At 50.3% G+C, this 24,320-nt stretch overlaps 2 protein-coding genes across 6 annotated transcripts; one reads left to right on the top strand and one right to left on the bottom strand.

Moving 5' to 3' along the window:
* The first annotated feature begins 4,167 nt into the window (after window positions 1-4,167).
* On the top strand, window positions 4,168-11,588 carry RPS9 (ribosomal protein S9). Its single transcript, XM_061389448.1, has 5 exons — window positions 4,168-4,274; window positions 4,554-4,675; window positions 4,878-5,000; window positions 10,360-10,546; window positions 11,354-11,588. Exons 2-5 carry the CDS (start codon window positions 4,579-4,581, stop codon window positions 11,529-11,531), a joined length of 585 nt encoding a protein of 194 aa, XP_061245432.1. The 5' UTR covers window positions 4,168-4,274; window positions 4,554-4,578; the 3' UTR covers window positions 11,532-11,588.
* On the bottom strand, window positions 9,212-22,308 carry LOC133231145 (leukocyte immunoglobulin-like receptor subfamily B member 3). 5 transcript variants are annotated; one of them, XM_061389429.1, is made up of 14 exons: window positions 19,922-20,313; window positions 18,152-18,805; window positions 17,899-17,934; window positions 17,456-17,740; window positions 16,992-17,297; window positions 16,507-16,785; window positions 15,927-16,226; window positions 15,366-15,410; window positions 14,459-14,569; window positions 13,705-13,747; window positions 13,450-13,487; window positions 13,213-13,265; window positions 12,287-12,548; window positions 9,212-11,757 (listed from the first exon to the last, which is right to left on the bottom strand). In XM_061389429.1, the coding sequence occupies exons 2-13, from the start codon at window positions 18,198-18,200 to the stop codon at window positions 12,402-12,404; spliced, it is 1,692 nt and encodes a 563-aa protein (XP_061245413.1). In that variant the 5' UTR covers window positions 18,201-18,805; window positions 19,922-20,313; the 3' UTR covers window positions 9,212-11,757; window positions 12,287-12,401. The 5 variants fall into 5 exon arrangements, with proteins under 5 accessions (XP_061245413.1, XP_061245412.1, XP_061245415.1 ...); XM_061389428.1 differs by having other exon boundaries at window positions 9,212-10,956; window positions 18,152-20,313; XM_061389431.1 differs by lacking the exon at window positions 17,899-17,934 and having other exon boundaries at window positions 18,152-20,313.
* Between the last annotated feature and the right edge of the window lie 2,012 nt (window positions 22,309-24,320).

Genomic DNA, 24,320 nt, shown 5'->3' with positions numbered 1-24,320 from the left:
CTTTCTGACTCTGAAGTCCGAGCTATTCCACTGCACTACACTTACTTTGGAAAAGCTTTCTTTAAGACATTTCAGATGCATACAAAGGCATAAATAAAAAATAACTCGTGAAAAAAAGGAGGCAACTGTTACAGTTTTAAGGAGTAGGGAGAGGAATATCGGGGGTGGTCTTGCTCTTGGATTGGGTGCTGTTTATTCAGGTGTTCGGAGAATTACTTTTTATACTGTACATTTCTAGATCCTCCTTTATATGTATGCTGTATTTCACAATTTTTTACAAAAGCTAAAACACATACGTATGAAATATGCACTTGGAAAACAATTTGCAGAGCTGCCTTTCTGCTTAAGAAATTACTAGAACATTACCAATACCAACTTCCAATATTTAAGAAACTGATTTAAAAAAATTTTTTTTTATGTATTTATTTGGCTGCACCAGGTCTTGGTTGTGGCATGTGGGATCTAGTTCCTGACCAGGGATAGAACTCAAGCCCCCGACAGGTAATAAACGCTGGAGAGGGTGTGGAGAAAAGGGAACCCTCTTACACTATTGGTGGCAATGTAAATTGGTGCAGCCACTACGGAGAACAGTATGGAGGTTCCTTAAAAAACTAAAAATAGAACTACCAAATGACCCAGCAATCACACTACTGGGCACGTATACTGAGAAAACCATACTTTGAAAAGATGCTTGCAGCACTATTTACAATAACCAAGACATGGAAGCAACCTAAGTGTCCATCGACAGATGATTGGATAAAGAAGGTTTGGTACATGTATGCAATGGAATATTACTCAGCCATAAAAAAGAATGAAATCTTGCCATTTGCAGCAAAATGGGTGGACCTAGAGATTATCATAGGTGATGATAACTAAATGAAGTAAGGCAATGACAAGTTTTATATGGCAATCACTTTTATGTGGAATCTAAAAAAAAAGAGATAAAAATGAACTTATTTATAAAACAAACAGACTCACAGACATAGAAAACAAACTTATGGTCACCAAAGGGAACAGTGAGGGGAGGAAACATAAATTATACGTTTGGGATTAATATATACATGCTACAATATGTAAAGCAGGTATAAAACCAGATCAGATCAGTTGCTCAGTCGTGTCTGACTCTTTGTGATCCCATGAATCGCAGCACACCAGGCCTCCCTGTCCATCACCAACCCCCAGAGTTCACCCAGACTCATGTCCATTGAGTCAGTGATGCCATCCAGCCATCTCATCCTCTGTTGTCCCCTTCTCCTCCTGCCCCCAATCCCTCCCAGCATCAGTCTTTTCCAATGAGTCAACTCTTCGCATGAGGTGGCCAAAGTACTGGAGTTTCAGCTTTAGCATCATTCCTTCCAAAGAAATCCCAGGGCTGATCTTCAGAATGGACTGGTTGGATCTCCTTGCAGTCCAAGGGACTCTCAAGAGCCTTCTCCAACACCACAGTTCAAAAGCATCAATTCTTCGGCGCTCAGCCTTCTTCACAGTCCAACTCTCACATCCATACATGACCACAGGAAAAACCATAGCCTTGACTAGACGAACCTTTGGTGGCAAAGTAATGTCTCTGCTTTTGAACATGCTATCTAGGTTGGTGATAACTTTCTTTCCAAGGAGTAAGCGTCTTTTAATTTCATGGCTGCAGTCACCATCTGTAGTGATTTTGGAGCCCAGAAAAATAAAGTCTGACACTGTTTCCACTGTTTCCCCATCTATTTCCCATGAAGTGGTGGGACCGGATGTCATGATTTTCGTTTTCTGAATGTTCAGCTTTAAGCCAACTTTTTCACTCTTCACTTTCACTTTCATCAAGAGGCTTTTTAGTTCCTCTTCACTTTCTGCCATAAAGGTGGTGTCATCTGCAAATCTGAGGTTTTTGATATTTCACCCGGCAATCTTGATTCCAGCTTGTGTTTCTTCCAGTCCAGCGTTTCTCATGATGTACTCTGCATATAAGTTAAATAAACAGGGTGTCAATATACAGCCTTGACGAACTCCTTTTCCTATTTGGAACCAGTCTGTTGTTCCATGTCCAGTTCTAACTGTTGCTTCCTGACCTGCATACAGATTTCTCAAGAGGCAGATCAGGTGGTCTGGTATTCCTATCTCTTTCAGAATTTTCCACAGTTTATTGTGATCCACACAGTCAAAGGCTTTGGCATAGTCAATAAAGCAGAAATAGATGTTTTTCTGGAACTCTCTTGCTTTTTCCATGATCCAGCGGATGTTGGCAATTTGATCTCTGGTTCCTCTGCCTTTTCTAAAACCAGCTTGAACATCAGAAAGTTCACGGTTCACATATTGCTGAAGCCTGGCTTGGAGAATTTTAAGCATGACTTTACTAGCGTGTGAGATGAGTGCAATTGTGCGGTAGTTTGAGCATTCTTTGGCATTGCCTTTCTTTGGGATTGGAATGAAAACTGACCTTTTCCAGTCCTGTGGCCACTGCTGAGTTTTCCAACTTTGCTGGCATATTGAGTGCAGCACTTTCACAGCATCATCTTTCAGGATTTGGAATAGCTCAACTGGAATTCCATCACCTCCACTAGCTTTGCTCATAGTGATGCTTTCTAAAGCCCACTTGACACTAGATAGCACAGGAAACTATAGGGCTTCCCAGGTGGCACTAGGGACAAAGAACCAGCCTGAAAATACAAGGGGCAAGAGACACGGGTTTGATCCCTGGGCTGGGAAGATCCTCTGGAGGAGGGCATGGCAACCTTTTTCAGTGTCTTGCCTGAAGAATCCCATGGATAGAGGAGCCTGGTGGGCTACAGTTCATGGGGTTGCAAAGAGTTGGACACGATTGAAGCAACTTAGTAGGCACACGCTGTAGCCTGACTGGCTTCTCTGTCCACTAGCGCCACTGGGAAGCCCAGGATTAAGTAAATTAACATGGGTACAATTCTTTGAATGGGGCCTGATGCATAGTATTTAAGTATTCTAGAATGCCACCTATTATTATTATTTTTAGTGATAGAAATAATGGGTCACATGAATTAAAACATCAACAACAAAAAACCCCCAAAACCGTAAGGTGTTTAGCCCAAAGATTTAGAGTGCTTGTTAAATATTATCTAACCACGATAAAGTCCTTGGTGTGAATGGGATTATCCTAGAGAGAAAAGCACTACAGGAAATAATCCTGGGGCTGTCTGAGAGGATATATATATATATATATAAATTGTTTCAGGTTTATAGCAAGAGGTTTCAGAACATTTCCCTGTTCTGGAAACCCAAAGAAAACCTCAGGATGTAAACTTCTGTCTTTCACAAAGAGGCACAGATGATCTTTCACAATGATCTTTTAATCATTGGATCTCAAGTTAAAAAAAAAGTGGGTTACCTTTACATGTATACACACACACACACACACACAGTTTTCATCAGTCACCTTCTCAAGGAGGCTTCCCTGACCATCCTTTATGAAATACCATTTTTCCTTAGTCATTGAGAGATGTGCTTAAATCGCTTAATCCTGTCCGACTCTTTGCGATCCCATGGACTGTAGCCTGCCAGGCTCCTCTGTACATGGATTCTCCAGGCCAGAATACAGAAGTGGGTAGCCGTTCCCTTCTCCAGGGGATCTTCCCAACCCAGGGATCGAACCCAGGTCTCCCGCATTGCAGGCGGATTCTTTACCGACTGAGTCATCAGGGAGGCTCAGTCATTATCAGTAATTTATTTTCTTCACAGCAGCCATCTGAAACGATCTTATTATTTTCCCTCTCTTCCCTTAGGCTCAAAGTTTCACGAACAGAGGGGCTGTTGAAGGGTTCAAAAGGGCAGATTGGCTTCTGGCTGTGCCTTGCGTAGACATGGTGATATGAAAAATGATTTTTAAAAAAATTATTCATGGATATAACAGAGCATCTTGGAAGGAGCTTTGAATTCTTATAGGTCCAATCCTCTGGAGATCTTTTCAGAGAGACGGAGCATGTTGAATGAAGCCTAGCGGCGGTGGCGGTGACTACTCCAACTTTATACCGCGACTCAGACGTTAGCTGAGTGGTGACTTAAGTCACTACCCGAGGGCGGAGAGGAGCCCTCACGTCGCACCAGACGGAGCACTAATCCCTCGTCAGTCCTCCCGGTTTAGCAAGCCACTCTAGCCCAATCTCTCCTCTTGACTGCTTTGTCCGCCCGCCAAGGCCTTTTCTGATTGGTGCAAACTTGCGCTGTGCGTGATGACGTCACAAGAGGGCGACGTTGCTATAAGAACGCGGCCGGCGAGCGCATGCTCCTCTTTCTTGGTTTCCAGAGCGTTCGCTTAGGTGAGCCATGCGGCCGTGTTCGGTATTTTGGGTGTGGGTCGTAAAGTCTTGCGGGCTATTCGACCTTTAATGAGTACGCTAAAGCAGTTGGAGGTGAAATGAGCGTAACTGGAAAGTGGTAGAAGTGATGGTCGAGTATAAAACTCTTCAGGAACAGTTCTCGCGATATCGTCCCTAGGCGCCGGGAGGTTCCTAGCGTAGCTCTGGGACTGCGCAGGCGCTGCCGAGTCCTCACAGGCAGCTCTCCTTCCCTCACAGGCAGCTCTCCTTCCCGCACAGGCGCAGACGGGCAAACAGAGCCAGCATGCCGGTCGCCCGGAGCTGGGTTTGTCGCAAAACCTACGTGACCCCGCGGAGACCCTTCGAGAAGTCCCGCCTCGACCAAGAGCTGAAGCTGATCGGTGAGTGGCTAGGTTTCTGTTTCCCGGGCTGGGGAAGCTGACACATGGGTGAGGCCGCCCACGTGCTCGTTCTGTTTAAAAATCTCCAGTGTGTTCACCCTCCTCACCCAGTTTTGGGATTGTCTGTTGTTTTTCTGTATCCCGAAGTCACTAATCCTTTTTCACTAGTCCATGGGACTGAGCTTTTTCACTCATTCTGCAGGCGAGTATGGGCTCCGGAACAAACGTGAGGTCTGGAGGGTCAAATTCACCCTGGCCAAGATCCGAAAGGCTGCCCGGGAGCTGCTGACGCTGGATGAGAAAGACCCGCGGCGTCTGTTCGAAGGTGTGTATGTGAGCCCGCAGGAGAGCTGCTGCTGTTCTTCCTTCTAGGGTTGTGCAAGACATGGAGCAAGACATTGGATCCAGCCTTTAGTAGGAGTTATGGAGTAGGGAAATAGGGCTGAATACGAGTACATACCTTTCGTCTTATCTATGACTGGTTTATTCAAACCCTGAGAATCGGTTTCCAGTGGATTAGAACTAACACGGAGACGGCGATGGCACCCCACTCCAGTACTCTTGCCTGGAAAATCCCATGGACGGAGGAGCCTGATGGGCTGCAGTCCATGGGGTCGCAAAGAGTCGGACACGACTGGGCGACTTCACTTTCACTTTTCACTTTCATGCATTGGAGAAGGAAATGGCAACCCACTCCAGTGTTCTTGCCTGGAGAATCCCAGGGAAGGGGAGCCTGGTGGGCTGCCGTCTATGGGGTTGCAGAATCGGACACGACTAAAGCGACTTAGCAGCAGCAGCAGAGCTAACAATGCCAAGCATTGGACATCTATACATAGTTCAACAGAACAGTATTGCTTCTTATGTTCTTGTTCCCTGACTAGACAGTGAAATTTGAGAAGTTCCACCCAGGGTGGAACTTGAGTGTGTATATTTGCCTTCTTTTAACACGATGGTGAAGGACATTTACTCAGGGTCTGAACAGTAGAGGACCTGTGGGTTTCACAGGAAAGAACGGTTCCAGGTGATCTTAGAGGGAATACAGATCATACCGTATGATTTAAGGTTAAAAAAAAATGATGGTGCGGTATACTTGACAAACTGCCATCTTTTAGACTCTTAAGGTCTAAATGTCTGCTTTGAGATGTGAGGTTGATGGGCTTTTGGAAGGGACGATATTCATATTTTAGTAGGACCTCTTAGGTTGTCAGATGGTGAACATACTAAGAAAGCTGGTACTTTATAAGGCTCACTGAATATCTTTTTCTAAGCTCTTGGTGTACATTATTTAATTTGCACAAGTAGACTGGCGGAGGTACTGATCATAGTCTTCAAATGAGCAAGTGATCCAAGACTTCCCTCAATAGGTGGGACTGGAGTGCATGTGAGCGCAGGGTTAGGAGTTGAAGGAGGGTTCCAGATGATGGTTAGGTAACATGCCAAAAGTTGAAACAGTTCCTAAATGTAAGAGTAGTCAGTAAACTTGGTGCTACATTGTATCCTGAGTGTGGAAGAGCTTCATATACAGTTTGTGATTCTAACAGATGCGACTCTGGCTGTAGGTGATTCTGTTTTTTGGTGTAGGTGTATCTGTTTTTTGTAACACCTTTTATTAGGATAAACTGTACACAACAGGAAGTTTGCTCACAGTATCTAAAATTTATTTTTAGTTACATCTAAAATTGGCCATTTTGTAGGTATTATCTTGATGCTGCTTTTGGTCTGACCCTAGGAAATTTTGATTCTAGTGAAAGTCAGAGGGGCTGGGCTAACTTGGGCAGCTGGCTTTTTATTTTAAATAGGAGTGGCTAGTCTGATTTTTCTCCCAAACTGTGATTAAGGATGGAAGTGCTCTTATACTTATGTTAAGCATGAGTGGTCATCCATAGTAGAGATTGAGAAAGGTTTGGAGAGGTGTTGTACTAACACAGATTCATCACTTTGATCTATCCCAGTTCCAAGGGTGTGAGAGGTTCTCATTTTTAACCTTTGTTAGTTGGGAAGCTCCTTTGACACTCATGAGAATTGAGGAATCTCCCTGGTGGATGTTGGTATTGGGTGGAACTCTGTCCCACAGTTTGGGGGACAGACCTCAGCTTATTCTGGTCTCAGGGAAACTTGCTGGAGAGTTAATCACAGAGAAACTTCGGTGCTAAGCAGTCATGTGACAAAGAGATGGCACAGGGCAGGGTTGAGCAGGTAATCCAGGGATTACTTGGTTTTCCAGGGGGGAAGTTGCACAGGGAGGGCAACAGCAGGTAATCCACAGTGAGTGAAGCTAGATTTCTGGGATGGAGAGGAGGAGCCTGGGAGCTCTGAGGTGTTGGCCTTGCTTGAGGTCTAGCCTTTCCCACTAAGGTGTGACAAGAAGAGTTACTGGTTCATTTCATTCAGTCATTCACAGGTATCAACTCTCACCTCACACCAGCACAGGGTAGAGACCAAACTTGGGTCTCCTGCACTGCAGGCAGATTCTTTACCCTGTTGTGGTGTGAGGTGAGAGTTGATACCTGGGAGTGCCTGAGTGAAATGAACCAGTAAACTGTTTTTGTCATAAGACTCACTCCTTAGTGGGAGTTTGATCCCTGGGTCAGGAAGGTCCCCTGGAGTGGGAATGGCAACCCACTCCAGCCTATTCTTACCTGGAGAATGCTGTGGACAGAGGGGCCTGGCAGAGTTGGACACAGCTGAGTGACTAACACATCATTAGAAACTAAGGCACTTAAATGCTTGCTTCATGCCATAGAGACAAGGGCCCCTTGGCCATTGAGGTGCCCACTGGCATACAGTTTTTTTTTTTGAAACAAACTTTGATTTGGCTGATTCTGATTGTTAATTCTTTGGGCCAAATGAAAGCCATTTATCAGTTTTTAGTAGTTGGACACACTCCTGTGGTTGAAGGCTGCAAGCTTATCAGTTTTATTTTTGTCTTCATATCCAGTAAGATTTTTCCTGTATTGATAGCCCTCCCCACTATTAAAGGATGTAGGTGGGTTAATAATAGTAAGTGAAATGTGTTTTTGAAGTAATACAGGTTGAGTTATTGTCAGGTGTCTATTTTCTTTTTTTTTTTAATTTTATTTTATTTTTAAACTTTACAATATTGTATTAGTTTTGCCAAATATCGAAATGAATCCGCCACAGGTATACCTGTGTTCCCCATCCTGAACCCTCCTCCCTCCCCATACTCTCCCTCTGGATCGTCCCAGTGCACCAGCCCTAAGCATCCAGTATCATGCATCGAACCTGGGCTGGCGACTCGTTTCATACATGATATTATACATGTTTCAATGCCATTCTCCCAAATCTCCCCACCCTCTCCCTCTCCCACAGAGTCCATAAGACTGATCTATACATCAGTGTCTCTTTTGCTGTCTCGTACACAGGGTTATTGTTACCATCTTTCTAAATTCCATATATATGCGTTAGTATACTGTATTGGTGTTTTTCTTTCTGGCTTATTTCACTCTGTATAATAGGTTCCAGTTTCATCCAGACGTGAAGTGTCCAAAATGGAAGATAATTCCAAACTCACTTTTGTTTACGTTTGGATATGTTTTGTAATGATATTTGATTATTATGTTCAGTTTTTAAATTGTGTAATTTATAATTTGACATTATTAGTATAGAACAGAATGATATATTTGTATATTGTGAAATGATCTCCAGAGTAAGTCTAGTTAGCATCAAATCATCTTCCCATTTTTTAATTGAAGTGTTTTTTTTTGCTGTTGTATTATTTCATTATATATTTTGGGTATTAACCCCTTATTAGATATGTGATTTATATTTTCTCCCATTCCGTAGGTTGTTTTTCATTTTGTTATGCTCTGCAGAAGCTTTTTAGTTTGATGTGGTCCAACTTGTTGATTTTTCCTTTTGTTACCTTTACTTTAGAATCAGATCCAAAACATCATCTCCAAGACTGAGGTCAAGGAGGTTACTGCCTGTGTTTTCCTCTGGGAGTCTCATTACATTCCTGTGTTTAGTCCATTTTGAGTTTGTTTTCCCCGCTGGAGGCTTAAGGGATCTTCATTCCCAGTTGTTGAGTCACTAAGTCTGTCCAACTCCCAGTGGGCCCCACGGACCATAGCCCGCGAGGCTCCTGTCCACGGGATTTCCATGGCAAGAATAATGGAGTAGGTTGCCATTTCCTTCTCCCTGGGATCTCCCCCCACCCAGGGATTGAACACGTATCTCCTGTGTCGCAGGCATATTCTCTACCACTGAGCCAGGGGAGCGGCCCTGGCCACTGCAGTGAAGTCACCAATCACCGAGTCCTCACTCCTGGACCTTCTGGGAATTCATGATTTTGAGTTAACTTTGTGTTCATTCTTGTCCTTGCATGTGACTGTCCAGTTCTGCAGACACCAGTATTGAGAGACTCTTCCCCACTCTACATTCCTAGCTCCTTTGTTGTGAATTAATTGGCCGTTTATATATATGGGTTTATTTCTGGTCTCTATTCTGGTTTATTCCCTCGATCTGTTTTTATGTCAATGTCATACTATTTTGATTACTATAACTAATGTATACAACTTTGTGGGGTGTTTTTTTTTTTCCTCTTTATTTCTTGTTTTTGTCTTCTTTACAACTTTGTTTTTCCTCAAGATTGGCTTTAGCTATTCAGGGTCTTTTCTGGTTCCATAAAGATTTTAGGATTGCTTGTTCTTTTTCTGTGAAAAATGGCATTGGAATTTTTATAGGGATTGCCTCGAATCTGTATATTGCTATAGGTAGTATGGGCGTTTTTTTTTAACTGCTGTTCCAGTCCATGAGCACTGAATTTCTTTCCGTTTGTGTCTTTAATTTCTTTGATTAGTGTTTTGCAGTTTTCATTGTGTAGGCTTCTCACTAAAATTTTTATGCCGTTGTAGATGGGAGAATATCCTTCACTTGTGTTCAGTATTCATTCAGTGCAAATTCGTACCTGGGGTGTTGGAAAAGGTATAGTATGTTTCTCCATTTAGATTCTCCTTGGCTCCTAGTCTGCTAGGAAGGCTGTCACAGAGTCAGCCAGCTTTCCTTCAGGCTTTGTCTAGGGGCAGGGGTGGGTGCTAATAAATGATAATCCTCTGTGATGATAGCCAGCCCCGGGAGTGCGAGCCAGCAGCGTCCCCGGAGCTCTCCTGACTGGCGCTTGGACGCCCACAGGCAAGGCCCCCTGAACCTGGAGTTGCTGGGTGCCAGGGAGAAGCTGATGCCCGCTGGTTTACTTTGTCAGGCACTGAGGTTATCCTCACCATCGTTTTAGTAGAAAATGGATGACACGTACTCAACTCAAATGTGTGCCGCGTCTCTTCCAGGCCTAACAGATAGGTACTGATGCTGTTGAAGTGTCAGACGCGGGAGGTGGTTTGCGTGCGTTTGATTGGTAGGGCTTTTTGGACGCCAGCGTATTGGCTCGTAGCCCCTGAGCTGTGTTACGGGAGGACTAGTGGAGGGGCAGCAGCGTGTAGACTTGTTCTTCTAAGAGCTCTGGAGGGCTCTCCCTTGTTCACACAAGTTGTGGGTCGTCATCTGCCTCAGGGTAGTGAGGATTCTGGCAGTCACGGTGGCTCATGCAGTAGGGCGTTGAGTCCTGTATCAGAACTAGTTCTTCCTTCCTGCTGGGTCTCACCGCCGTGGTGTGGAGGTGCCGGATTTGAACTGGAAGGCTGAGACAGGCTTCTGTGCCCCCTCACCAGGTAATGCCCTGTTGCGGCGGCTCGTCCGTATCGGGGTGCTGGATGAGGGCAAGATGAAGCTGGATTACATCCTGGGCCTGAAGATTGAGGATTTCTTGGAGAGACGCCTGCAGACCCAGGTCTTCAAGCTGGGCCTGGCCAAGTCCATCCACCACGCCCGTGTGCTCATCCGCCAGCGCCACATCAGGTACTGCCTCGGGGCTCCCGGAGCCTCTCCCACCCTGCCCCTTGAAGGGACGCCCTCGCTGAGCCCCCTCCCTACCCCTGTCTTCTGTGCAGCCCTCGGAGGTGGTGAAGTGTGAGCTCACCTTAAGGGGACAGATTGGTCCCTACAGACAGCTCATGGGGGAGCTGGGGGCAGCCTCACCCCCAGAGCCCTGCGCAAGGGTCACTGCGGCTGGAGCCGTACACCTTGCGAAGGCTCCAGCAGGCGTGCCGGGAGCTGGACAGGTAACAGCTCTTGGTGTCCCTTGGAGAGCCATCCCTGGAGCTCAGCTGACTTGGGTGGGTTGGGCCCATGTGGTCACAGTGCACTCTCCGGGCAGCTGCTGTGGTGAAGAGCAGGGGCCAGGTGGATCTTTGGGTGCTCAGTTTACCCTATGGAGATAGGGCCCTGGTCACAGGGGCCTGTGTAGTGAGCAGGTTCCTAGCCTCTCAGTAGCCCCTGTGACTCATGGGCAGGAGCCTCTCATGCTGCTTGTGTGAAATGAAACCGCCCCGGTCCTCTTGGGGTGCCACTTCAGAGACAGTGAGAGGAGCCCTGATGGAGACTAAAGCTCAGCGAGAGGCACACAGCTCAGAACTGTCTGGCACACTTCAGTGTTTGAGAAGCAGGCCTCAGTGTTAACGCGCTGCCACCCCCGAGTTCATTCTGGGCCTGAATTCCCCGGCCCTCCGTGAGAGGTGAGCGAGTGTCCAGGACACAGGGGCGCCCCCGAGGACCAGGAACGCCCTGCCGGCCTCAGCCCGGCCCTCAACTGCCGCTCCCCCCTAGGGTCCGCAAGCAGGTGGTGAACATCCCGTCCTTCATCGTGCGCCTGGACTCGCAGAAGCACATCGACTTCTCCCTGCGCTCCCCCTACGGCGGGGGCCGCCCAGGCCGCGTGAAGAGGAAGAACGCCAAGAAGGGCCAGGGCGGGGCTGGAGCCGGCGACGACGAGGAGGAGGACTGAGCCCGGGCAGTGCAGCGGCCAGTGTGCCTCAGATAATAAAGCAGGATATCCACAGTGTGGAACTTGTCTTTACTGCTGTGTCTCTTCCCCGCTCTGACACACACCCTTCTGGAGCGGCAGTGGGGCCGCCGCTTTCCACTCGGGGGCCGGGAGAGTTTTGTTCCCGTCCGTGGAGCCGTTGCTAGATGGTGGTCTTTGTTCCCCTTAGGCCTGGCTTTACCGTATCCTGACAGACACGTCTACACATCACTCCATCACACTTCCAGGGGACCCACAGTACAGGCAAAGACAAAACTAGAGGGAGCTTCTCAGCCAGGACCTGCCCTGGTGGTCCCAGTGAACCTGCCTTGCACTGCTGTGATGCGGGTTCACGGTTAATCCCTGGTGGAGGAACTAAGCCAGTGCTTTCTAATGAACACCCAATGGCCAAAAGCAGTGCTGAGTGAGGGGGTCATTTCCCAGACAGGAAGGGGGAACCCTGCCACCGTGTTTGGGGGTTCTGAAGACTTAATGGTCAGGAGGGAGGCAGGCTTCCCTTTTCTCTGTCAAGCTGTCTGGGACAGGAAGGGGCTTGTTCTCAGGAAATGAGAAATAAGGAATTGAGCAACCCCAACAGCTGCAGGCATGGGGCACCCAAGTCCTGCTCTGGGGGCTTGGGGCTCTGCTGTCAGTTCAGTGGCCATTCTCCGGGTTACAGCTCAGGGTTTGCCAAGTCACTGTGAAGTGTGTAGTAGAGTGCTGGCAGCCTAGCCTACCTTTGGGAGGTCCTGGAGCTGCTGGTGTCAGGACTCCAGGCTGGCTGGGGTTGAACTGAGTGTCCGTGGGGGCAGCTCCTGGGGTCCCTGGAGGTGGAGTCTGGGTCATCCTGGGCTAGTGCAAGGCAAGAGCGGCATACACGCTGGGCTCTGCTGGGGACTCTCCTGACTGCCAGTTGGAGGGCGCAGTCACCCCCTGTCTGCTAGTTGAGTGGTCCAGTTCAGCATAGGTCACATCCTGGGGGGCTTCAGATGTGGCAGCCTTTGGAGGGTGTAGAAAGAGGTCAGGGGTGTGAGATGGGGAAAGCCTGGGGGCCTGGGAGGTAAGGATGCACTCCTTGAGGGTCTTAGTCGTTAGGGCTCTGCTAGTGAGGGGTGAGGGGTGGTCTCTGAACCATGCCTCCTTCAGTTCCGTAGCTTCGACCCTCAGGAAGGAGGGAAGTGGAGCAAGTTGAAATCCTGTGATGGATCGCTAAGTTTGATGCTGGGAGAGGACGGGGCTGGAGATGGGAATTGGGTGCGGCTGTCCTCACTGAGGGACAGTCAGGCCCCACTGTGCCCTTCAGGAAAGTGAGGGGGTCACCAGAGCGGCCACGGGAGGTGGTCCTCACTGCAGCGAACAGATGAGGTTCACCTGCCTGGGGAAAGATGGCTGAGGGCTGAGCAAGGATCTCAGAATCTTCTGGCTGTTAGAAGCCCCCCCTCTGGCCCTGTCTCCAGGCCCAGGGCTTGCATGTAGCCCATTTTGGGGGGCACAGACTGTTCAGCCCTGCCAGCTCAACCTGAGCGTTCAACAGTGTCCCGGTCGGAGGAGCCGGGTGTGGGGCGCAGCAGCCCAGGGAGCAGGTGCTTGTGGAAGGGGCCACCTGGCCTTGGGGTCAGTGTCCTCTGCCCTCCGTGTGTGAGTGAGGAGGTGGGGGTCTCACCTGACTGTCCCGCGCTCTGCCATGCTCTGGCTGTGCGTCTTCTGTGACGGCACCTGGTGGGGACAGGACAAGGGGGGCCGGCTCCTGCCCAGACCGCCTCACACCTCCCACAGCAGATGTCCAGAGCGGCTCGGTGACCGGCCACTGCCACCCAGCCAGGCTCGAGCTCTCCTCCCAAGCCCAGAACCACTGCCACCAGATCCCAGGCCCCCAGGACAGCGCCCCCCTTCCCCTTACAGTACAAGCTCTCCGGGGCGTCAGCGGCCGGGCTGGAGCTGGGGAGGAGAGAGCAGTGTTGGGGTGGAGGGAGCCCCAAGCAGGCGGTGGGGTGGGATTCAGGGAGAGGTCAGGCTGAGCAGTGTTGGGGCGGTGAGGGAGCCCCGGGCAGGCGGTGGGGTGCGAGTCTGTGGGAGAGGTCGGGCTGAGCAGTGTTGGGGCGGTGAGGGAGCCCCGGGCAGGCGGTGGGGTGCGAGTCTGTGGGAGAGGTCTTACTTCGTCTTCTGGCCTCTGTCCTCAAGCACTGATGCTGCAGCTGCTGTGGGAAGACAGGAGTCAGCCTCCAGCCCTGCCCTCCCCGACCCTCCCCGCTGCCCCAGAGCCCTTCTCTAGGGTTACAGGAAGATCTGCAAGGGTCTCCAGGCTGAAAAAATTATCATGCCTTCCCTCCTCCACGAAGAATTCAAGAGAAGGGCTTCCGTGGTGGCTCAGTGATAAAGAATCCGCATGCCGACACAGGGGACATGGGTTTGATCCCTGGTCTGGGGGGATTCCACATTCCATGGAGTAATTAAGCCACAACTACTAAGCTTGTACTCTGGAGCCTGGGAGCGCGACTGCTGAAACCCGAGAGCCCAAGAGCCCAGGAGCTGGGAGCTGCAGTAAGAGAAGCCCGAGCCCTGCAACCAGAGAGAAGCCCCAGCTCACCGCCACCACAGAAAGCCCATGCACAGCAACCAAGACCCAGAGCAGCCAATAAACAAAATTCAAAAATTATTTTAAAAAATTCGAGAGCTCTAAAGCATGAAATACAAAACTTGAATGTATTCTCAAGCGGCGTGTAAATTTGAAAACATCAAAGGATACTCTAATGCTCGCATGTGCGCTCACATTTAGCCTCTTCAGATTTCTCTCACGGGGAGATGCTAGAGCAGTATTAACCAGACTCACCCCTTTCTTAGGTTTCCCTTGGGCTGGTGCCCTAAGCCCACCACCTCCAGGGTTCTGAGTCACCCCGTTCCCTACTCACCTGACTTCCTGTGTCTGTCCTGACCCCGGTGTCGGAGGAAGAGGAAGACGAGGAGCAGCAGGAAGAAGGTCACCGAGACCCCGATGAGGACACTCAGGTACCATGTAAGGCCTAGGGCACCAGAGACGCCTGAGTGAGCCAGGGGTGCCGTTTAACTGGGCACCTGCTGTGCGCAGACTCGTGCTGGGGTCTGCACGTCCATCTCCAGCACATCCCACCCGTTTACAGACGAGGAGACTGAGGCCCAGAAAGGGAGATCATGGCCCCCAAGTCGCCCAGCCTGGAGGTGGTGGAGCTGGGACTGGAACCTGGAACTGTGGGTTCCCTCATATTTTTTAGAATTAGTTTTTGTTTTGTTTTCATGCTTTCACTTCCAGGCAGAACACCAGTTCAGAGACAGGTGCATCAAGCCCAGTTCTCTGCCAGCCCAGCCGGATCCATCTCCCACCCTGCAGAGTCCTGCCTCCCCGTCCCCCCGCCCCCAGCACGGGGCCTGCGTGGAGGTGGAGTGTGTGTCTGGGAGGGGCAGCGGGGCGGGCTCTGGCCTTCCTGAGGCCCAAGTAGGCCCTGCGCTGCGGGCTGTCGTGCTGAGGAAGGAGGTGGGAGGCCCCCTGCGTGGAGGGTGGGCCTCTGACCCCGGGAGGAGCACAGCTGGTCCAAGGTCCCATGGTTGGAAGTAGTAGAGCCCTGTGACTCCCACGCCCAGCTCTTTGCCTGGCACCAAGGCAGCTCCTTGGGGGGCTGGAGAGCTCAGACACTGTCCCATCCAGTGTTGCTGCATCCTCGTCCTTGCTGTCGAGGCTGATGCCAGTGAGAAGGGGCTGTCCCGAGGCCATTAACTCGGGAAGTGACAGAGCCGCGATAGAGCTGCTTCCACCCCCACCGCCCTACAGAGAGCCTGACTCACCCGAGCCTGATTCCAAGGCGGGGAGGAGCTCATTCCTGGAGCTTCCTAAGGGTCAGAGTAGAGATGAGCGGCGGCCTGCTTCTCCTTGTCAGCCCTGCTCCCCTCCCCCAGCCGGGCCCCAGCATCCCCCACTGCATGACCCCCACCCTTCATCCATGTCTCATTCCCAGGAGCCCCACGGTCCCCCGGGACACCAGCTGAGCCAGGGCCTGTCCACTCGCTCCCTTGGGGGCCGCGGGCTCTGCTTGCCCCTCTCTTGTGCTGCTCTCTGGGCGAGGGGCCACAAGGACTGGAGACCAGGGGACCGGGGGCTCTGGCCTTGAGTCCTGCTGGTTGGCCCTGAGGCCTGTGTAGCTCAGCTCCATCACCAGGAGTGGGTCTGGACGCCTGGGATGAGGGCAAGGACGGGCAGGGAAGGGAGGCCTCTGGCTCTTTCCATCCCCTTCAGAGTTGATCCCCACTTTCTGTGACCCCCCCCACTCCCACTCAGCCCAGAGCTCCCCTGGGAACAGGGCCCTGGCCTGACCCAGAGGACGCAGAGGACCAGGGCTGGGCCCTCACCTGAGACCTGGAGCTCCAGGGGGTCGCTGGGGATTGACAGCAGGTGGGGGGCGGTGCTGTGTGAGCTGTAGCACCTGTAGGTCCCACTGTGGGCTGAGGTCACAGCACGCAGGGTGAAGTTGGCCTGAACGGGTGGAGCCGGGTCCTGCAGACGAAGGTGCTGGGGAGCAGCGAGCGACCCCTCCTTGGACAGATGGAAGGTGTCTGACCGGACCTCAGAGCGACACTGCAGGGTCACATTCTCTCCCTGGGGCACTGAGGCCCCCGGGCGGGCGGAGAGGGAGGGTTTCCTGTGCATCCCTGGGGGGGACGGGGGTGATGAGCAGAGAGCCCCTCCCCACACCCCGGACTCTGAGCAGGGGGCCTCCCTGTGACCCTCCCAGCTCCTCTCAGCCCGTCTGTGTGCGTCTCCTTAATCTCCATGCCTCTCACTCCTGTTTTCACGTTCCCCCCCAGACCCCTGCCCCACCTGGGCCTCTGCTCCAGCACCCTCTCCCCAGACCCGTCACCACCAGGGCCGACCCTCGTCCAGCGCCCTGAGCAGACAGTCGGGACCTGGACCAGGACAGGGGCGCCTCACCTGCGATCAGGATGTCCAGGGGGCCGCTGGGAGCTGACCACGCGTAGGAGTTGTGTCCGCTGTAGCATCTGTACCGGCCCCCGTGGGCGCGGCTCACGCGGCCCAGAGGGAAGTCGGGGCTCCGCTGCCCTTCTAGACGGAGGGGCGGGCTGAGCCCCTCATCCTTGGTCAGAGCGAAGCTGCCAAAGCCGGCCTCTGAGCGACACTGGAGGGTCAGGTTGTCTCCGGCGAGCACAAGCGAGCTGGGCTGGGCGGAGAGGGAGGGCGCCCTGGACAGGCCTGCGGACCGGGCACAGAGGCACGTGGCTGCATGCCCGCCCTGCTCCCGGGGCTGCGGAGAGAGCTCACCCTGCTCCCTCCCGAGGCTTCCGCCCTGTCCTGCCCCAGGAGCCCAGTGTCCCTGCCCCTGTCTCCCCCAGGGCTCATGGGGCATAAGGCTGAGGTCAGGGGTCTGTCTAGGAAATAGAGGGGCCTAGGGGCCTCACCTGTGACCTGGAGATGCAGAGGGTCACTGGGGCGCGACCACAGATAGGGCTGAATGCTGGGAGCATCATAGCACCTGTAGGTCCCCCCGTGGGAGGTGGTCACGGGGCCTACAGGGAACACAGCCTGTTCCCGCCCCTGGTTCCCATAGTTCCTTGACGTCTTGTGTCGGAGCGGGTCAGCGCCTCCCTCCTTCAGCAGGTGCAGAGTGCCCACTGCATACTGTGAACTGCACGTGAGGGACACGCTGCCTCCTGCGGCCACCACAGGGCTGGGCTGGGCGGACAGGGAGGGCGCCCTGTACACTCCTGGGGGCGAGGGGCTGTGTTAAAGAGGGATCTCCACCCAGTGACCCCAGGTGTGGGCTGGGAGGGGAGGGGCTCCCTGAGCCCACACTCTGCTCCTCTGCCCGTAAGGAGGCTCCCACAGTGGGAGGGACCTGGAGGGACCTGCCCCGCCCTCTTACCTGTCACCACCAGGGGCAGGGGGTCACTCCGCTGTGACCAGCCATTCCTGCTGTGATATGCACACCAATACTGTCCAGCATCACTTGAGCTCGAGGATGCAAAGTGGAACCAGGCCTTGTTCCTGGAGCCCTGTGGGGCCTTAGCCTCCCAGTGTACAGAGCTCCTCTCTTTATGCAGACGGTAGACCTCAGCCAGCAGAGACCCCTGACACCAGATGGTCACAGGGCTCCCCTGGGCGACCATGGTGCCTGGGTCAACCCAGATGGAGGGTTTGGGGAGAACCTCTGGAAAGGAATCAGACCTGAGGAGTCAGGGCGCCTTCTCCCCCAGGTTTCCCAGCTGTCACCCAGGCCCCTTCCAGACGGGCCACCCGCGGCCCCGACCCGCTGTGCTCCCCACTGACCAGCGGTGGTGGGTGGAAGCAGGAGGTCTGGGGGCTCACCTGGTTGTCCCTGGTCCCAAGGGCCCCAGCACAGCCCTAGAAGAGAGTTCCCTGTGAGCGCCCGGCCCCACCACACGTCCTGGACGCTCCAGGTCTGCTCTGTGCCCTGAGGGCTGGGGTCAGATCTGGGCTGAGGACATTCCCCTCTCCCCCAAGAAAGTCTGTCCCCACGGAACTTCCTGCGTCCTGGGGCCGTCAGGGACCAGATGTGGGAGGAGAGGGGTTCCCACCCACTCCCTTCTCGGAAGCTCACCAAGGCAGAGAAGGGCGGTGAAGGTCAGGGTCATGGCGCTGCCTCTCATGGTCCCCAGCAGAGCAGGCGACCTACAGAGACCTCAGAGCCCACAGGACAGACAGACGCACTGGGCGTGAAGGTCCGGGCTCGGTGGCGCCCGTCTTGGGTTCCTCCTGAGCCTCGCTCCACTCTCTGTGAAGGATGGGGCTGAGGCGACCGTGGTCTCTCGGGGCCTTTCTGACCAGACCAGACTTACCGACACCCCCTTCTGCCCCGCCACTCTGCCTGCCTGTTCCGTCTCCTCCTCGTGCCAAGTCTGGATCTGGAGAGTGACCTCACGTCCCAGAGTGCAAGGCTGCAAGAAGCCGGGCAGGCCCCGGAGCCATCTGAGTGCCTGTCCCGGTTCTTACTCTGCCTCCCACAGGGGTTGTGTGATCTTGGGCAAGTAGCTTCCCTTTCCTGAGTTTCTGCAAACGTTCTTCCTTTCTTCTGTCAGCTAGTCCAGTTCGTCGGTATTTGTTGGGCAATGACCATGTTCTGCCATGGTGACAGAGCCTGGAATTTCCTTGGTGATGCCATCAAATTCCTTCCCTGGACTTGTGGGGCTCAGATGAATAAAAACAGACAGAACAAACATTTACCCGGCAAACAGTTCAGCTGACTCTTGTGAGACTGTTAGGAGTTGAAAGAAAACAGGGAACCATGAGTACCTTTAACAGATAGACGTCATGAAGCCTGGGTCCTGGCTGGGAGGTGTGTCTGATGGGCGAACAGGCAGGAGCTACTAGCTCAGGGGCAGCGGCAGTGGAGGCAGTGGCATCCCAACCAGACAGACCTTGAGCTGCTCTCAGAATCGAGAGCAGTGAGGGGGGAGGCAGGGGTGTCGCCACACTGGGTCTTGAGTGCATGTAAGTGTTTGGGGTTTTATCTTTAAAGCAGTGGGAAGGTTTTCAGCAGCAGACAGTATGAAGTGATTTCTAGTTTAGAAAGATTACCACCATGTGGAGAGTGTAACGCAAGAGGGCTCTATTGATAATGAACCCCATTCACAGTAAAATACCAACATTGATCTGGCTTCTGGATGGCGTGTTGACCAGTGTTTTAAGTCGTTCACATAGATAAACCTTACGGGAACGTATAACTCGAAATATATTTACACTGGGTTTCCCTGGTAGCTCAGACGGTACCGTCTACCTGCAGTGAGGGAGACCCAGGTTCAATCCCTGGGTCATGAAGATCCCCTGGAGAAGGAAATGGCAACCCACTCCAGTATTCTTGCCTGGAAAATCCCTTGGACAGAGGAACCTGGCGGGCTACAGTCCATGGGGTTGCAAAGAGTTGGACATGACCGAGTGACTTCACATATTTTACACTGGAATGAGACAGGAAGGCTTCTTGGTCCAGCAGGTTGGAAGGGACAGCCCTGTTCAGACTGGCTGAGGGGACGGTCTGTGGAGGCACAGAGTTGTTAAGTAGGTCTGTGTTTGTGGGTGCTTGGGGATATGTGGTTAAGTGTGACGAGTCTGGTCTAGGACGGAGAGCTGTTTAGTGGGGCTGACCCGCCAAAGCCTGGAACATGGGGCGGTGCACCTGGGCCCACGTTTTTGAAGGTGGAAACTGTTGAAAGGATTTTGAACGGGGCAGGCTCAGACCTGATACGGTGGTGGGAAGAGTCCTTTGGGAGGTAGTGAGAGATGAACGGGAGTAAGGGGTGGGGCCTGGGCTGGAGGACCAGGAAGGAGGCTGATGGGACAACACAGACGGGATGTCTGAGGACGGGTCAGGGACCTTGTTCAGAAGGGCTCCAGGGGCACAATGATGTGGGCCTGGTGGTTGGGTGGGAAGTGCGGGAGGCCAGGGAACCGAAGGTGCTTCCCCTGTCTGCCTCGGTTGCCTGGAGGAGCCAATGGGGCAGTCATAAATAGGACGACCCCAGGAGAGAGACGCATGGCAGATGCTTGGAATACTGATCCCCGTTCTTTAGCATAAAGCACAGCCCTCCTTCCTGACCTGGGATGGTGGATTCGCTTTTCCTCTCCACTGACTTACTTGTTTCTACAATTTAGCACCATCTTTTCTCATTGCCCGTCTTCTAAACCTCTGAGTCATCACTGCTTCCTCAGTGCCCCTTCTCACCCTGAGCAGAACCTTTCATCTCATTCTGTGAATTTTCTCTAGGCAAATTAGAAGAACACAGTCTGGAGGCAAAAAAAATGGTTTTTAAAAATGAACACAGACCCAGGATCTCTGAGACAGTCATTGATCACCCAGCAAAAGGGGAATATCATGAAGAAAAATAATTTTGAGGAAGTAAATATTGACCATTTTACAGATTTGATGAAAGCCATAAATTTACACATCCAAGATGCTCATCAGATAACTTTCAAAAACGATGCCCAAACGTCACAATTATATTCAAATCAGTGGGGGAAAAGTTGTTTTAAACCATGTCCACAAACATCACAGTCAAAATGGAATCAGTGGGAAAAAACTGAAAGCATCCAGATAAAAGGACCAGGTTACATACAGAGGAAAAATGATTCGAATGATTTCAGATTTCATATCATAAGCCACTATGGTCTAAGACTGATAGTCCTGAGAGACGAGAAGAGCCAACGTGGAATTCTGGGTGTATTCTTCAGGAATGAAAGCAAAATAGTCATTCTGAGAGGAAAGAACACGAGAGAATGTGTTGCCTGAAGACCTTCTTTAAAGGAATGATAAGGCTAGTTCTTTAGGCAGAAAGGATATAATTCTTGAGGGAAACTTGGAAATTCAACAATAAAGGAAGAATAAAAAGTGGTAAATAGGTAAATGTAATAGCATATTTTTCTCATTTCCTGTATATGTGACTGTTGAAAGCAAAAATAACAATGTTTGGTGGGGTTTTTAATATAGGTATAATAGATGAATACATATAACATCTATAGCATGATGGAAGGTGAGGGTGAAAGGACCCGTGTGATAAGGTTTCCATGTTTCTCTTGAGGAGATGAAATATTAACTGTGGACTGCGTGGAATTAGGTGTATATATTATAATGCCCACAGTTGCCACTAAAAAAACAACATGTGAAGATTTACAGTACTAACAGATATAACAAGAGTACTAAAAAAAAAAAATTCCAAAAAGCCAAAAGAAGACAGGAAAGGGAAACTTGAAGAGCAAACACTAGAGGGGACAAAGAAAAGACAAATAATAAAAGGTTAAACCTGAACAGTATGAAAAGGCAAAAAGGACATTGAAAGATCAACTCCCCAGGTTGGTAGGTGCCCAATATGCTACTGGAGATCAGTGGAGAAATAACTCCAGAAAGAATGAAGGGATGGAGCCAAAGCAAAAACAACACCCAGTTGTGGATGTGACTGGTGATAGAAGTGAAGTCCGCCACTGTAAAGAGCAATATTGCATAGGAACCTGGAATGTTAGGTCCATGAATCAAGGCAAATTGGAAGTGGTCAAACGGGAGATGGCAAGAGTGAACGTCGACATTTTAGGAATCAACAAACTAAAATGGATTATTGGACTGGGTGAGTTTAGCTCAGATGACCATTGTATCTACTATTGTAGGCAAGAATCTCTTAGAAGAAGTGGAGTAGCCATCATAGTCAACAAAAGAGTCCGAAATGCAGTACTTGGATGCAATCTCAAAAACGACAGAATGATCTCTGTTCGTTTCCAAGGCAAACTATTCAATACCATGGTAATCCAAGTCTATGCCCCGACCAATAATGCTTAAGAAGCTGAACGGTTCTATGAAGACCTACAAAACCTTTTAGAACTAACACCCTGAAAAATATGTCCTTTTCATTATAGGAGACTGGAGTGCAAAAGCAGGAAGTCAAGAAACATCTGGAGTAACAGGCAAATTTGGCCTTGGAGTACAGAATGAAGCAGGGCAAAGGCTAATAGAGTTTTGCCAAGAGAACGCACTGGTCATAGCAAACACCCTCTTCCAACAGCACAAGAGAAGACTCTACACATGGACATCACCAGATGGTCAACACCAAAATCAGATTGATTATATTCTTTACAGCCAAAGATGGAGAAGCTCTATACAGTCAGCATAAACAAGACGTGGAGCTGACTGTGGCTCAGATCATGAACTCCTTATTGCCAAATTCAGACTTAAATTGAAGAAATTAGGGAAAACCACTAGACCATTCAGGTATGACCTAAATAAAATCCCTTACGATTATACAGTGGAAGTGAGAAATAGATTTAAGGGACTAGATCTGATAGACAGAGTACCAGATGAACTATGGACAGAGGTTCGTGACACTGTACAGGAGACAGGAATCAAGACCATCCTCAAGAAAAAGAAACACAATAAAGCAAAATGGCTGTCTGAGGAGGCCTTACAAATAGCTGTGAAAAGAAGAGAAGTGAAAAGCAAAGAAGAAAAGGAGAGATATACCCACTTGAATGCAGAGTTCCAAAGCATAGCAAAGAGAGAGAAGAAAGTCTTCCTCAGAGATCAGTGCAAAGAGATAGAGGAAAACAATAGAATGGGAAAGACTAGAGATCTCTTCAAGAAAATTAGAGATACCAAGGGAACGTTTCATGCAAAGATGTGCTCGATAAAGGACAGAAATAGTAGGGACCTAACAGAAGCAAAAGATATTAAGAAAAGGTGGCAAGAATGCACAGAACTGTACAAGAGAGATCTTCATGACCCAGATAATCACAATGGTGTGATCACTCACCTAGAGCCACACATCCTGGAATGTGAAGTCAAGTGGGCCTTAGGAAGCATCACTTTGAATGAAGCTAGTGGAGGTGATGGAATTCCAGTTGAGCTATTTCAAATCCTGAAGATGATGCTGTGAAAGTGCTGCACTCAATATGCCAGCAAAGTTGGAAAACTCAGCAGTGGCCACAGGACTGGAAAAGGTCAGTTTTCACTCCAATTCCTAAGAAGGGCAATGCCAAAGAATGCTCAAGCTACCGCACAATTGCACTCACCTCACACGCTGGTAAAGTAGTGCTCCAAATTCTCCAAGCCAGGCTTCAGCAATGTGTGAACCGTGAACTTCCAGATGTTCCAGCTGGTTTTAGAAAAGGCAGAGGAACCAGAGATCAAATTGCTAACATCCACTGAATCATCGAAAAAGCAAGAGAGTTCCAGAAATCATCTATTTCTGTTTTATTGACTATGCCAAAGCCTTTGACTTTGTGGATCACAATAAACTGTGGACAATTCTATTAAACCTTTTTTGCATCTTCTCAATCCTTGTCTCCAGGCTATTTATCTGTGATTCCATTTTGATTTCAAGATTTTGGATCAATTTCACTATCATTATTCGGAATTCTTATCAGGTAGATTCCCTATCTCTTCCTCTTTTGTTTGGTTTGGTGGGCATTTATCCTGTTCCTTTACCTGCTGGGTATTCCTCTGTCTCTTCATCTTGTTTAAATTGCTGAGTTTGGGGTGTCCTTTCTGTATTCTGGCAGTTTGTGGAGTTCTCTTTATTGTGGCGTTTCCTCACTGTGTGTGGGTTTGTACAGGTGGCTTGTCAAGGTTTCTTGGTTAGGGAAGCTTGTGTCGGTGTTCTGGTGGGTGGAGCTGGATTTCTTCTCTCTGGAGTGCAATGAAGTGTCCAGTAATGAGTTATGAGATGTCTATGGTTTTGGGGTGACTTTGGGCAGCCTGTATATTGGAGCTCAGGGCTGTGTTCCTGTGTTGCTGGAGAATTTGCTTGGTATGTATTGTCCTGGAACTTGTTGGCCCTTGTGTGGTGCTTGGTTTCAGTGTAGGTATGGAGGCATTTGATGAGCTCCTGTCAATTAATGTTCTCTGGAGTCAGGGTTTGGACTTACGCCTCCTGCTTCCAGTTATCAGTCTTATTTTTACAGTAGTCTCAAAACTTCTTCTTCTATACAGCACCATTGATAAAACATCTCCTTTCGAAGACAATGGGTTGCTTTTCTGGGTGCCTGATGTCCTCTGCCGGCATTCAGAAGTTGTTTTGTGAAATTTACTCGGTGTTTAAATGTTCTTTTGATGAATTTGTGGGGGAGAAAGTGTTCTCCCCATCCTGTTCCTCCGCCATCTTAGCTCCTCCTCCTAAACTGTGGACAATTCTGAAAGAGATGGGAATACCAGAGCACCTGACCTGCCTCTTCACAAATCTGTATGCAGGTCAGGAAGCAACAGTTAGAACTGGACATGGAACAACAGACTGGTT

The sequence above is a fragment of the Bos javanicus genome, chromosome 18 (genome assembly GCF_032452875.1).
Source record: "Bos javanicus breed banteng chromosome 18, ARS-OSU_banteng_1.0, whole genome shotgun sequence".
Classification (NCBI taxonomy): Eukaryota; Metazoa; Chordata; class Mammalia; order Artiodactyla; family Bovidae; genus Bos; species Bos javanicus.
The sequence above is the reverse complement of the archived record's forward strand: the minus strand, read 5'-3'. Positions and strand labels throughout refer to the sequence as shown.

Coding starts and splice junctions, on each gene's coding strand:
- RPS9 (XM_061389448.1), top strand. CDS start 4,579: ATGCCGGTCGCCCGGAGCTGGGTTTGTCGCAAAACCTACGTGACCCCG. Junction 5,001..10,359: donor CCCGCGGCGTCTGTTCGAAG/GTGTGTATGTGA, acceptor CCCCCTCACCAG/GTAATGCCCTGTTGCGGCGG. Junction 10,547..11,353: donor ATCCGCCAGCGCCACATCAG/GTACTGCCTCGG, acceptor GCTCCCCCCTAG/GGTCCGCAAGCAGGTGGTGA.
- LOC133231145 (XM_061389428.1), bottom strand. CDS start 18,200: ATGAGAGGCAGCGCCATGACCCTGACCTTCACCGCCCTTCTCTGCCTT. Junction 16,227..16,506: donor CCTGGACATCCTGATCGCAG/GTGAGGCGCCCC, acceptor CGTCCCCCCCAG/GGATGCACAGGAAACCCTCC. Junction 15,411..15,926: donor CCTGGAGCTCCAGGTCTCAG/GTGAGGGCCCAG, acceptor TCTGACCCTTAG/GAAGCTCCAGGAATGAGCTC.